The sequence below is a fragment of the Octopus sinensis genome, linkage group LG12 (assembly GCF_006345805.1).
Source record: "Octopus sinensis linkage group LG12, ASM634580v1, whole genome shotgun sequence".
Taxonomy (NCBI): Eukaryota; Metazoa; Mollusca; class Cephalopoda; order Octopoda; family Octopodidae; genus Octopus; species Octopus sinensis.
Window position 1 is genome coordinate 22,793,702 of NC_043008.1, and position 15,404 is coordinate 22,809,105.

The following is a 15,404-nucleotide window of genomic DNA, read 5'->3' on the forward strand; positions in this document are numbered from 1 at the left end:
GCGTCCAATTTGTCACAAATTTAAATATTCACTGCGTCCAATTTCTCGCAAATTTAAATATTCACTGTGTCCAATTTGTCACAAATTTAAATATTTATTGCATTCACTGTGGAGTATTCCATTTTCATTTGCAAAGTCTCTCACTTTCTCTTTTAAGTTTTAATTCGCTATTAATGTATAGCACAATACACAAAAGGCGGTGCATCAGCATGGCCACAATTATGAGCTGAGACTGCAGCCAAAAAAAAAAATGTAATCGTTCAACATCAATGGAAATTGTAGCTGTGATACCAGTGCCTGTGGCACGTAAGAGAACCATCCAAACATGGCCGTTGCCAGTGCCGCCCCAACTGGCCTCCGTGCCGGTGGCACGTAAAAAGCACCATCCGATCGTGGCCGTTTGCCAGCCTCGTCTGGCACCTGTGCAGGTGGCACATAAAGAGCACCCACTACACTCTCGAAGTGGTTGGTGTTAGGAAGGGCATCCAGCTGTAGAAATACTGCCAGATCAGACTGGGCCTGGCGCAGCCTTCTGGCTTCCCAGACCCCAGTTGAACCGTCCAACCCATGCTAGCATGGAAAATGGACGTTAAACGATGATAATGATGATGATGATGATGATGTATATGTAATGTAAAAACATTACTTATTGAATGAACATTTTTTTAAATACCTGTATAATTTTTGAATGCGGGATAGCTATGAGAAGAGCCTAGAAAGTTGGGTAGTTACTATTAGAAAACAAAGAGTAAAAAACAAAGAGTTACCAACAAGTACTTGAAACTTGCACCTTATTCACAGATTCCAAACAATTTAACAGTGACACATGCACACACCAATACACACTTGCGCACACACACAGATACACATACACACAAATGAAAAGCAATGAATGAATGTGTGTATGTGCGTGCATATGTGTGTGTATGTGCGTGCATATGTGTATGTATGTGCATGCATGTGTGTGTGTGCTATTCACTGACAAAACTTTTAACCCTCCTCGTTTCTTTATCACTCTTGCATGTATTGATGCTTTTCAATATTTTTTTCCCATAAATATATTTATGTGCTATAAAAGAAATGTGGGAAATTATGAATTTTTTGCAACCCCACTCCCTGCCCCCGATTGTTTCTCTTTAGAAATTAAAGTATTGGAGAGCCTGAGGAGGTGATTGCTGGCATTTATCTACAGTGATTTAAAAAAAAAATTATGGAGATGTACTTGCATGGCAAGTGACTTGATCTGAGATTGTGTGCTGAAACAAAAACAATTGTGTGAAAATATTTTTGTTGTTGAAGTTTTGTGAAGTTTTGCCAGTGAATAGATTGCAGTTTCAAAACAACAAAAACACCTCCATAATTTTCTAAAGAGAAACAATCAGGGGCAGGGAGTGGGGTTGCAAAAAATTCATAATTTCTCACATTTCTTTTATAGCACATAAATGTATTTATGGGAAAAAAATTTTGAAAAGCATCAATACATACAAGAGTGATAAAGAAACGAGGAGGGTTGTCTTTGGATGTACTTTTAGTACCAAATCACACTTAAATCACTTTTCCCTCCACTTTTTTTTATTCTCTTACCGAAAATGCTCTTCTCATGGTTTTAAAGTGCAAAAAATGTTAGCCAAAATAGGTCTAGAGTGGGATGATGAGGGAAGGGGGTGTAAAAAAAAAAAACGAATTTCCAAAACAAAGATGCCCCCCAACCCCATCATTTCGGAAGCTGTGGTTTAAAAAAAATGGAGAAAATCCTCAAAAAAACTTTCCCTACAAATTTTTTTATAATCATAATCTATGTCGCTTGAAAGGGATTTATATAAATTTTCATTAAAAGATACCCGTCTTCCTGAAAGTTAGGGAAAAAAAGTCAGATCATGTGAATTTTCTGAAACTTCTCTCTCCACCCCCTTGCAAATATTCTTTCCCATAAATCTCTATATACTCCGAAGCAACAACATCTAAGTGGTACTGGTAGAAAATTTTGTTAAAAAGTATCCATTTTTCTGGATGTTATGAGACAACAAAGTCAGTGGTGTACATATCTGTAGTAATGCCCCTTTATTTATACGATTTTTAAAATAATTTCATGTTCATTTCATTCATTGTTTGCTGTAAAGGGTTGCTGTAAAGCTTACAGATGGGCTGCTGAATTGAAATCTCTATGTTGCTTTGAGGGGATGGTAAAACTTGACAAAGTGCTTTTCCCTCTGTTGTTGGACTACTGTGATGTTTGTTTAAAAAAAGAGAGATTATGACTGTGATAAAATAATGAAAGCAATATTTACTAAGCAAGCGAACACTATTATGCAAAGAAATAATTAGATGTACAACATAAAAATTATTAGAAATTGGAATAAAATGTGAAAATATTATCAAGGGGCTAGCAGAAAGACAATATCTAGAATTACATGAAGTAATTTGTTCTAAGAGATAAATGACACCACAAAAGCCAGCCCAGTGAGATTACTATGGCTGGAACTTTCTCAGGGTTAAATAGCAATGACAATACACTCCTCTTATCAGTGGAAGGCCATAAACAATTCTTTATCTTCTCTCCTCTTTTTATATCTTCAGTCACTGGACAAAAATAAAACAAATAAATCAACTCCAGTAACATCTTTTTCTTTTCAAGCTCCCCACCCACCCACACACACACACACACACTACCACCACCATACTTAATTTCAATGGATCTCTTTTGCAGAACAACTGAGTAACAGGGACAAACAAATGAACACCCAGTTGCCAAGTGATGGAGGAAGAGGACAAAAACACACATACACACACACGAACACACACACACACGAACACACACACACACAAAGGTAAAAGAGCCCTTGACTAGTCACAGACTCTTTTACTTGTTTCAGTCATTTGACTGCGGCCATGCTGGAGCACCGCCTTTAGTTGAGCAACTCAACCCCGGGACTTATTCTTTTTGTAAGCCCAGTACTTATTCTATCGGTCTCTTTTTGCCGAACCGCTAAGTGACGGGGACGTAAACACACCAGCATCGGTTGTCAAGCAATGCTAGGGGGACAAACACAGACACACAAACACATACATATATACATCATCATCATCATCGTCGTTTAACGTCCGTTCTCCATGCTAGCATGGGTTGGACGGTTCGACCGGGGTTCTGGGAAGCCAGAAGGCTTCATCAGGCTCCAGTCTTATCTGGCAATGTTTCTACAGCTGGATGCCCTTCCTAACGCCAACCACTCCGTGAGTGTAGTGGGTGCTTTTTACGTGCCACCTGCACAGGTGCCAGGCGGGGCTGGCAACGGCCACGGTCAGATTGGTGTATTTTATGTGCCACCGGCACGGAAGCCAGTCGAGGCGGTGCTGGCATCGGCCACGAGTCGGATAGTGCTTTTTACGTACCACCAGACCAGGGATCCTGGCTGCTTCAATTCGATTTCGATTTCGCTTGCCCCAACATGTCTTCACAAGCAAAGGGGGTTGGCATGGGTGCCTGTCGTACGGTCGCATTGGAGTATTTTACGTGCCACGGCCACGAGTCGGATAGTGCTTTTTACGTACCACCAGACCAGGGATCCTGGCTGGTTCAATTCGATTTCGATTTCGCTTGCCCCAACATGTCTTCACAAGCAAGGGGGTTGGCATGGGTGCCTGTCGTACGGTCGCATTGGAGTATTTTACGTGCCACGGCCACGAGTCGGATAGTGCTTTTTACGTACCACCAGGCCAGGGATCCTGGCTGGTTCAATTCGGTTTCGATTTCGATTTCGCTTGCCCCAACATGTCTTCGCAAGCATGGGGGGTTGGCATGGGTGTCTGTCGTCAGATGAGGTTCTATATCGACTTCGCTTGCCTCAACCGGTCTTTGTGTCCAAGGGAGGAAAGGCATTCATAAGTGGGCTGGGCTCACTTGTCCTGCCTGGTCTTCTCACGTACAGAATATTTCCAAAGGTCTCGGTCTCTGGTCATTTCCTCAGTGAGGCCTAAAGTTCGAAGGTCGTGCTTCACCACCTCCTCCCAGGTTTTCCTGGGTCTACCTCTTCCACGGGTTCCCTCAACTGCTAGGGATTGGCACTTTCTCACACGCCTATCTTCATCCATTCTCGCCACATGACCATACCAGCGCAATCGTCTCTCTTGCACACCACAACTGATGCTTCTTAGGTACAACATTTCTCTCAAGGTGCTAACGCTCTGTCGAGTATGTACACTGACATTACACATCCATCGGAGCATACTGGCTTCATTCCTCACGAGCTTACGCATGTCCTCAGCAGTCACGGCCCATGTTTCGCTGCCATGTAGCATGGCTGTTCGTACACACGCATCATACAGTCTGCCTTTTACTCTGAGCGAGAGGCCTTTAGTCACCAGCAGAGGTAAGAGCTCCCTAAACTTTGCCCAGGCTATTCTTATTCTAGCAGTTACACTTTCAGCGCACCCACCCCCACTACTGACTTGGTCACCTAGCTATCAACTACTTCTAGTTTTTCCCCCTGGAAAGTGACGGAAGTTGTTTTCTGCAGATTTTCGGAGGTTAATGCTCCCGAGCATCTGCCACATACAAAAACTATCTTCCCAGTTAGCCTACCTTTGACATTGCTGCACCTCTTATGTGTCCATAGCTTACACTGGGTACATCTTATAGAGTTTCTACCTACACCTTTTCTACAGATCGAGCAGGGCCATCTTCCTGAAGATATTTGTGGATTGTCTACCTTTCTACTTATTAGTACTTTGGTTTTAGCTAGGTTGACTCTAAGGCCCCTTGATTCTAAACCCTCCTTCCACACCTGGAACTTCTCCTCCAGTTCTGATAGTGATTCAGCAATAAGAGCAAGGTCGTCAGCGTAGAGGAGCTCCCAGGGACAGCCTGTCTTGAATTCCTCCGTAATTGCCTGGAGCACTATGATAAATAGGAGGGGGCTGAGTACTGAACCCTGGTGGACCCCAACCTCTACTTTGAATTCTTCTGTGTACATGTTGCCAACCCTAACCTTACTTACGGCATCTCTGTACATGGCTTGCACAGTCCTCACCAGCCATTCATCTATCCCTAGTTTCCTCATTGACCACCAGATAAGGGATCGGGGGACCCTATCAAAAGCTTTCTCCATGTCAACGAAAGCCAGGTACAGGGGCTTATCTTTGCTAGGTGTATTTCTCCTGCAGCTGCCTTACCAGGAATATAGCATCAGTGGTACATTTCCCTGGCATGAACCCAAACTGCATCTCATCTAAACTAACTCTCTCTCTAATTAGTTGGGCTATGACCCTCTCCGTAACCTTCATTACTTGATCCAACAGCTTGATACCTCTGTAATTATTTGTATCTAGGGCATCACCTTTACCTTTGTAGCAGTTGACTAGTATGCTGCTGCACCCAGTCTTGGGTATGACTCCTTCGTGTATCACCTGGTTGACTATACGGGTGACTAGGTTATAGCCGACACTGCCAGATATTTTGAGCATCTCTGCAGTAATTCCTGATGGGCCTGGGGCTTTCCCTGTCTTCATGCTTCTAATTGCCTTAGCTACCACGGAACTATCAACTCGGATAGCTGGTCCCTCTGTAGGGTCAACATTTGGCAGACTCTCTTTATCCCATTCATTTTCCTCATTCAGTAACCTTTCATAGTGGCGTCTCCAAGCTTCTCTCTTTGCATCCTCATTTAGCGCAAGTGAACCATCCTCCATGCGAACACATTTCTCTCCTACCACATCACGATTCTCTCTCACACACTGTCTTGCAACACGAAATACCTCAAGTCTTTCATCCTCACGGCGCAGGACATTGGCAAATTTTCTCTTATCTGCTTCCCCTCTGGCTAGATAGACCTGTCTCCTAGCTTCCCTTCTGGCAGTCTGATACCCTTCCCTGCTACCACCACGTTCTTCCAGGCCTTCCAAGCCTGTTTCTTTTGTCTAATAGCCCTGTCAACAATATTGTTCCACCACCACGTTATTTTGGGTCTTAAGGGACTTTGCACCAGCCACAGATCTGGTCAGCGGCTTTCAGCAGGTTGTCCCTCAGAAACGTCCAGTTGTCTTCTACCCCATGTGTAGCTATACCCCCTTCCACTTCGTCAAAGGCTTCAAGTAACATATCTCTAAATCTCTGTCCATTCGCAGGGGCTTTAAGCTTCCAGACCCTTCTTCTCCATGTTGGTCGTCTTCTAGTCGCCCTCTTAGTCCTGATCCTAAAGTCACTAACTACCAGTCTATGTTGTGGGGTGCATTCTCTTCGCCTGGGAAGGTTTTGGCATTTATAAGCAGCCATCTTTCCCTTTTTCTGGCAAGGATGTAGTCGATTTGGCTAGTATGCCGGCCCGATCGGTAGGTGACCAGGGGGCTTGTTGGTTTCCTGAAGTTAGTGTTGCAGACCATAAGACTATTCGCATCGCAGAACTCCAGCAGTCTGGTTCCCTCCTCGTTGCGGGAACCATAACCGTAGCCTCCATGTACGCCATGGAAGCCCCCAGCATGTCGTCCAACATGCCCATTGAAATCACCAGCCACAAAGAGAAGGTCCCTGTCGTTCGTCGAAAACTGTCTTTCTGTCCATCGGGTAGCCCTGGCTGAGGGGCATAGGCCGATATAATGGTTGCTAATCTATTATGAAGCACTATTCTAATCTTAAGTATTCTGTCACTTACTCTGATTACCTCAATTACTCTATCTATCCATTTCTCAGCGATAAGTATACCCACGCCATCAACCCCGTCAGTGTTCCCTGCCCAGAAAATCTTGTACCTGTGTTCCTTGCCTGTGAGGACCCTAGCAGATCCTCCTCTCCACCTTATTTCTTGCATACAACATACATCAACACGTCTCCGTTCAAGCATCTCGACTATCTCGCCAGACCTACCTTTCAATGTGCCAACGTTGAGGGTGTGGGAGGTGTGGGCCTCTGAGACCCTGGGATGAGGGACAGCAGTGTTATGTACCTGAAAAGAAAGCTTGCATTTGCCAGATATCATACTGAGACTCTAGACTACAACCTGCATAAATTTCACAGTTTTTGCGCTATATGATCACAATAAACCCTACATAGGGGTGCGGGGGGGGGGTCAAGAAAGATAGAAAACAGAAACTTCCGGTTCCGGTTCTGGTGGATGGTGGAGGGTGGGGTCACCTCGAAGGAACAACAGGTTTTAAGTTAATACGTAGGGAATTTTCTGCAACAGAAATTACTGAACATCTAGGAACTTCGGGGTTCGAGAAGAACGTAATATAAATAAGAGAGAGAGAAAAAATTTCGTAGGGAATTTAGGGTATCTTTGGGGAAAGGAATAACGACGAAGGAACAACAGGTTTTAAGTTAATACGTAGGGAATTTTCTGCAACAGAAATTACTGAACATCTAGGAACTTCGGGGTTCGAGAAGAACGTAATATAAATAAGAGAGAGAGAAAATATTTCGTAGGGAATTTAGGGTATCTTTGGGGAAAGGAATAACGACGAAGGAACAACAGGTTTTAAGTTAATACGTAGGGAATTTTCTGTGACAGAAATTACTGAACATCTAGAAACTTCGGGGTTCGATTAAAACATAATATAAATAGGAGAGAGAGAGAATATTGTAGTGAATTCTGGGGATGGAATAACAACGGGATGACACTGAAATTAAAGGAGGAATTTAAAATGCATGACAGACAGGAAGCCATGCATACAAGATGGCGAAATAAATAATAGAGAAACGGGATTTAGAGTTACGAATCAACGCTTAAAAAATGAATATGAATGACAGGTTGTAAGTTAAATTCGCTTAGCTGGTCATTTTTCGAGTCAGTGTTTTGTCAGTAAGATGTAGAATACATATATACGACAGGCTTCTTTCAGTTTCCGTCTACCAAATCCACTCACAAGGCACTGGTCGGCCTGGGGCTATAGCAGAAGACACTTGCCCAAGATGCCACGCAGTGGGACTGAACCCGGAACCATGTGGTTGGTTAGCAAGCTACTTACCACACAGCCACTCCTGCGCCTATTTTATTCTTTTATTCTTTTATTCTTTTTTTGTTTTTGCGAGAAGACTAGAATGGGTAACGAGAGAATGACTAGTGAGTGTTAATTAACCAAGTACAAATTGAGTCTACCATATAAATAAGACAATGTTTCCTTCTTGAGCCATGCCAGCCTAATGAGGGCCAGTTTCCCCGTTTCTGTGGCGTATATATTCCCCACCTGGATGGGACACCGGTCCGTCGCAGTATTGTTCATTTCTGCCAGCTGAGTAGACTGGCGCAAAACGAAATGAAGTGTTTTGCTCAAGAACACAATGAATCACCCAGTCCAGGAACTGAAATCACAATCTTAAAATCATGAGTTCGACACACTAACCACTAAGCCACGCGCCTCCACTATACTGTATAAACGGTTCAAACTGAATTTATTAAAGTAAGCATAAGCATACAATATTTGCTGGTTACAAAAAACGAGAAACAAGGGAGGGGAGAAACAGATAATATACAGAACAAGATTTGAACCAATGAGAGAAAACAAATTTAAGGCTGCTTGATTTGCTAGAAATAACAGCTAAATCTACCATCTTCAAAAAGATGAAAGGCACAACTGGTGAAACCGCTGACTTCCAAGGAGAGTGTACCTATGCAGAAATTTTTAATTTTATTCCACTGTCATAGTTATTTCTGGGTATTATTGTGTCCCCCACCCCAAAGAAAAAGGACCAGTAGTCATAACTAGAATGTGTTTGAGATCATAGATGTGTCCTCAAATTAAACAACAAAATATGGCTTAATTAATATAATGTATTACATCACAATACATAGACAATGAAGTGTGTGTGTGTGTGTGTGTGTGTAAAGACAAAACAAAACAATGGTGATGATAATAATATCAATAACAACAACAATGATAAATGAAAAGCTTACTTTAGCTTCACTGCTTGACATGTTAGCCATAAGAAAACAAGGAAAATAGTCTCTTCACTTTAGAGAACTAAGATTTATATTTTTAAGACACTAGACAAATGCACACACACACACAGACACTCACACATACACACTCGCTCATGCACATATGAGTTTTGAAAGAGAAAAAAATAGAGAAATGAGAACAAGGCAGTAAGGCAGGAGGAGGAGAGTAAGAAAGAGAGAGGTGGGTGAGAGGGAGGGGTGAGAGGGAGAGAGAGGTGGACTAGAGGGAGGGTTGAAGCAGAGAGGGGAGAGGGAGTCTTTAGGAGTGTGGAAAAGCAAAGCTAAGAAAGTGAGTGTTATAAAGGCATACTTACATAAATATGCCCCGCAAACTTTGTTTCCTCATAAATTACAGAAAAAATGTTTTTTTGTTGTTTTTTTTTGTTTTTGAAATTTTCTACAAAGTCACTTTAGATGGTGTAGATTCCAATTATACTGGAATCTGTAGTGGAAACAATTTTTTGAGGTGGGCGTAGGAGTTTTGGAAAATTCACAGAAGTCAGATTTGTTTCCTCAAAACTTTCAGAAATACTCTTTTACTTGTGTCAGTCATTTGACTGCGGTCATGCTGGAGCACTGCCTTTTAGTCGAGCAAATCAACTCCAGGACTTATTCTTTGGAAGCCTAGTACTTATTCTATCGGTCTCTTTTGCCGAACCGCTAAATTACAGGGACGTAAACACACCAGCATCGGTTGTCAAGCGATGTTGGAGGGACCAAACACAGACACACAAACATATATATATACATATATACGACGGGAGTCTTTCAGTTTCCGTCTACCAAATCCACTCACAAGGCTTTGGTTGGCCCGAGGCTATAGTAGAAGACACTTGCCCAAGGTGCCACGCAGTGGGACTGAACCTGGAACCATGAGGTTGGTAAGCAAGCTACTTACCACACAACCACTTCTGTGCCTATAAATAGGAGTATTTTTGAGTGAAATTTTCTACAAACGCCTTTCAGATGGTGTAGATTACAATTATATCAAAATTTAATAAGTGAAACAAAAATTGGTGGGTGCACACATATACATACTGATACACATCACATATGTGATGGTATGATCATGTGATGACTGTAACCAAACTGTGCTGGTATGGTCAGAGACTGAGACACCTGGTGGCTTGCTGTGCTTGAGAAGATATGTCACGCTGAGTGATATCATGGTTGTCCTTGCACACAAGCATATCCCCTATATCCCTCCTCATCTGAGCATTCCTAATCTTGTTGTTGTTAAGCAACAAGACAGGTAAGGGTGATTAGGTGATGGGCTAAGGCTTAGGGGTGGGAGACCCCAGACCTTGGAAAAAAAAAAAACCTTGGAAAAAAAAAAAACTTTGGTCATCTTATCGTGGTCGAGGGCTCTTCGTTGACGCCCGACACCACTGGGAGGTGGCCCTCGAAGTCGCTGGAAATGGAGATCTCCAGGTCCAAAATTCTTGGACAGCTTCCTAATCTTGTGGACCCATGGGTGCTGGTGCCATGTAAAAAGCACTCATACTGGTTTCACGTAAAAGTGCTCACACTGGTGCTGCATAAAAGCAACCAGTACACTCTGTGAAGTGGTTGGCGTTAGAAAGGGCACCTAGCCATAGAAACCAATCCAAAACAGACATAGGGTTCAGATAGTTCTTCAGCTGGTCAGCTTTTGTCTAACTGCCCAACCCATACCAGTAAGGAAAATGGATATTAAATGATGATGATGATGATGAAAGTCATCATCATCATCATCATCGTTTAACGTCCGCTTTCCATGCTAGCATGGGTTGGACGGTTCTACTGGGGTCTGGGAAGCCAGGAGGCTGCACCAGGCCCAATATGATCTGGCAGTGTTTCTACAGCTAGATGCCCTTCCTAAGGCCAACCACTCCGTGAGTGTAGTGGGTGCTTTTTACATGCCACCGGCACGGAGGCCATCTGAAAAAATTGTGATATGCATCAGAATATATGTGTGTATGTCTACCATTTTTTCCTTCCACATTAAATTCCAGCATAATCATAATCGATACAACCTGAAAGATATATATTTTTTTATTTTTTATAATTTTTTTAGTTGTTTCAGTCATTTGACTGTGGACATGCTGGAGCACCGCCTTTAGTCGAACAAATCAAACCCCAGCACTTGTTCTTTGTAAACCCAGTACTTATTCTATCGGTTTCTTTTGCTGAACCACTAAGTGACGGGGAGGTAAACACACCAATATCAGTTGTCAAGTGATGGTGGAGGGGTAAACAGACACACTAATACATACACACACACACGCACACATACATACACACACACACATACACTAGCAGAGAGATACCCGGCCTTGCTCGGGCTTAAAATGGCTAAGTTTTTTTTATTGTTTTACTTGTTTCAGTCAATGTGACAGTGGCCATGCTGGGGCACTGCCACCGGTTGAACAAATCAACCACAGGATTTATTCTTTGAAAGCCTAGTACTTTTTTTTATCAGTGTCTTTTGCCGAACCACTAAGTTATGGGAACGTAAACACAACAACATTTGTAGTCAAGGAATGATGGTGGGGAGGGTACAAACACAGACACACACACAGAGAAATATACACATATATACGACAGTCTTCTTTCAGTTTCCGTGTACGAAATCCACCCAAGTTAGGGTGCTAAAACCACATGTTATGTGTTGAGGACTAAAATCCCTTTTGCATGAGTAATATGGTGGATAAGAAGTCCTGATTTTTTAAGTAAGTTGAGGCTCACATGCGCCGCCCCGACTGGCCTCCGTGCCGGTGGCACGTAAAAAGCACCATCCAATCGTGGCCGTTTGCCAGCCTCGTCTTGCACCTGTGCAGGTGGCACGTAAAAAGCACCCACTACACTCACGGAGTGGTTGGCATTAGGAAGGGCATCCAGCCATAGAAACACTGCCAGATCAGACTGGGCCTGGCGCAGCCTTCGGGCTTCCCAGACCCCAGTTGAACCGTCCAACCCATGCTAGCATGGAAAATGGATGTTAAATGATGATGAAAAGACTGATATAAGATCCTGGACCTTCTATAAGAGTTTAAGGTTAACTTAACGTAAATCTGAACTCCAAAGTATTCGCAAGTTAAGAGGAGGTGAGGAGGTATACTGAGAAGTTAAAACTTGTATGTAAGTAGTATGTATAAATGGAGTTGGATTGTAAGTAAGTATATCTATGCAGGAAATCCTGAATTGAAAATGCTTGAGAAATAAAGTGCACTTCCCTATTTAAAATCTGAAACGCTAAGGAATTAAGACAATGAATTGAAATAACAAGTTTTAGCAAATCAAAGCAATGCTAAATTGGGGAAACCCCCTTCGGTCATGAATGACCATAGGATTGCACCTAGAATGTTACCCTCCCAGGTACAAGTCCGGGCAAGATTATTTATGGAAGGCCAGCAGTCGCCCATGCATACCAGCCTCCCCTCTCTGCACCACCGATGTTATCCGAGGGAAAGGCAAAGGGGCCAATACAGCTTGGTACTAGTGATGTCGCAACTCATTTCTACAGCTGAGTGAACTGGAGCAACGTGAAATAAAGTGTCTTGCTCAAGAACACAACACGCAGCCCGGTCCGGGAATCGAACTCACAACCTCACGATTGTAAGCTCTACGCTCTAACCACTGAGCCATACCGTTAATAAGAGGTCTCCTTATAGCCATGAAACATTTTTTTGTCAAATTTCGACATTTTTCAAAAATTTTAAATCTATATTAACGAGTAGGACCAATTTGACAAAAAAAAAAAATGAGCTGAGTCTGATAGCGAATCTGTCTCATTGTTATTTTTGTGCATGGGTGTAAAATGGTGAAATTTTACGCTTTAGGGTAGATTTCGTGAAATCGACGTCATGGCAGCTAGTGCACAAAATGCCTAAATTGGGTTTGAGAAATAAAATGCACTTACCTATTTGAAACCTGAAACGCTGGGGGAATTAAAACAACAAATTGAAACACTAAGTTTTAGCAAATCAAAACAATTCGTATTGATATGAAGAATTAGTAAATACTGAATAGATTACTGTTAATAAGCTGTCTGTTTATACCATGAAACATTTTTCGTCAAATAGATGTCACGGTGGCTAGTGGGAAAAATGCCAAAATTTTATGATATTTAAAAAATCAATGTTGATTAAAAGTCGATTTTTAAAAAATTCCAAGTGCATAAGCCACCACATGGGTAATAAGCCCCCCACACATGCTAAGCTTCATCAAGGTCTGTTGGATAGTCTTGTAGGAGTTAAAGTAACAAATTCACTAACTTGCCATTTATTATTATTACTAGCAGTATAGCCCAGCGTTGCTCGGGCTTGTTTTCTTTTCGACCCTTTAGAATTGGAATTTTTGAAAAGTAAAAATTTCGCATTATGTAGCTTGTTATTCTCTTTAAGTGAACATTTTTCTGGTTGAAATACACCGAAAAATGACGACACAGCAGTCAAAACATCGTGAAAAATAGGGATTTTCATAGAAAAAAAGCACCTTTTTGATGTAGATAATTTTTGGTGTTAACATGGTCTGATTTGAATTTTTTCTTCTACAGAAAGAAGAGCAAGCCTTTTGACCCATAGACAAAAAAATGGTTGAGAACCTCTGCGTTAAGTGAACCATGTAATCGAAATTCTAAAGTGGAAGTGAACTGTACAGATTATGTAATGATTCATTTAAAATGCATTTGAACACCTGCTTTACTTGTGATAAGCACACCCATTTCTCTTCCACCCTCATTTGATATGTTAAACCAGATTTTTAGTAACTATTCAAGCTATGGAACTGCCACTTCTAGTATTATGTGCCTTAGATATATACAAAATACTACCAATGATAGAAAACAATCTATTAAACCTGGTACTCAACTTTATTATCTTTCAAGTATCTGTGTAATCACCCTCTCAGTGGCTGACTATATTTGTGATGTAAAGTCCACTGAGGTCGACTTTGCCTTTCATCCTTTCAGAATTGATAAATTAAGTACCAGTTGCATACTGGGGTTGATCTAATCAACTGGCCACCTCCCCAAATTTTGGGCCTTGTGCCCAGAGTAGAAAAGAACATCTGAAATGGTTCAAATTGTGCAACTACATAAAATGGCTTTCTTTTTGCCTTGTGTAGCTTTTAATTTATAGTTAGTTGGTGGTGGAGTTTCTACAAGAAACCATTAGATCAAACAGTGCTGGAAGGCTATAGTTACATTACACACCTATGTACATGCAGTTTGAATTTTAGAGATGACAGAGAGTTGGTTGAAGAAGATGATGACTACAGAGAGGCAGGTCAAAGAATTCTAGAACAGCACTCTCCCCACCCTCTCTCTCTCATACATGTGACTTATTTACTTAATCTAAAGATTATAATGGTTATTATTATTTTAAGGATAATAAGGTGGCGTGCTGGCAGAATTGTCATAACGCCAGGCAAAATGCTTAGCAGTATTTCGTCTGCCACTACGTTTTGAGTTCAAATACCGCCGAGGTCGACTTTGCTTTTCATCCTTTTGGGGTCGATTAAATAAGTACCAGTTACGCACTGGGGTCAACATAATCCGGTTGTCTGTCCTTGTTTGTCCCTTCTGTGTTTAGCCCCTTGTGGGTAGTAAAGAAATAGGTATTTCATCTGTCACTATGTTCTGAGTTCAAATTCCGCCAGGGTCGATAAAATAAGTACCAGTTGAACACTGGGGTCAATTGCATTGACCGGTCACCACCTCACCCAAGCTGCCCTTGTGGGAAAAAAAATTTGAAATTATTATTATTTTGGGGACAATTTTGCTGCTAATTTTCAACAAGTCAATCAACTCCACTGAATTCCTCTAAATATTCCATAGAGTGGTCATGTTTCAAAGACACAAATGAACTTAGGCTTGTGTGGATACCTGGTTGCTATTTTGAGCATACAAGGTGTGCACGCACGCACAAAGGTAGTATATTTTTGCCCACTGTCTCAGAGCGAAAGGCTTTAAATTAGTAAATTTCAATGACAGCACTGTTAGGTAGCCAGCTAGCCAGTAAAAGTAGCAATTAAGGAAAGCTAGCAAGCTTGCTGCGGCTGATGCTATTACAGAATAATACATGTAGAGGAAAAGCTACTGTGTGTGTGTGTGTGTTTTCCTCCAAAATTTATTGATTTCGGTCAGAACCAGAATTTGCTATTTGTTTACATTGGTGTTAGACAAATAAATTCTACAGCATACTAAAATAATCTAATTCCATGTGAAAATAGCAGCTTTTTTAAAATCAAGGAAAAAAATATTACATTAAAATCTGGTTGTAAATAAATTACGTATATTTGCTTTCCATTTATGCATACTTTTAGTTAAACTGTAGTCTGTTTGCTTTAATTTAACCTTCGTTTTTTTGTTGTCAGATGTTTACCTAACACCCTATCCACAGAACCTGAACATTTTTGCAGATTTTAGCATGAACTCAAAACTATTTTATTTTTTTCATTTCAAAGGAGATGCTCTATTTTTCATAATCTGTCAGC

At 41.5% G+C, this 15,404-nt stretch overlaps 1 protein-coding gene across 6 annotated transcripts in view; it reads right to left on the bottom strand.

Annotated features, from left to right (window-relative positions):
• Positions 1-15,404, bottom strand: part of LOC115218040 (probable UDP-sugar transporter protein SLC35A4) — a 192,021-nt gene that overhangs the window by 67,698 nt on the left and 108,919 nt on the right. The window contains exon 2 of one of the 6 annotated variants that reach the window (XM_029787793.2): positions 8,883-9,001. The exons of the other annotated variants lie outside the window; for them this stretch is intronic. Within the exon in view, the coding sequence (XP_029643653.1) occupies positions 8,883-8,912 (30 nt within the window). The 5' untranslated portion in view covers positions 8,913-9,001. The remainder of the gene's footprint in view (positions 1-8,882; positions 9,002-15,404) is intronic. 6 annotated transcript variants of the gene reach the window in all.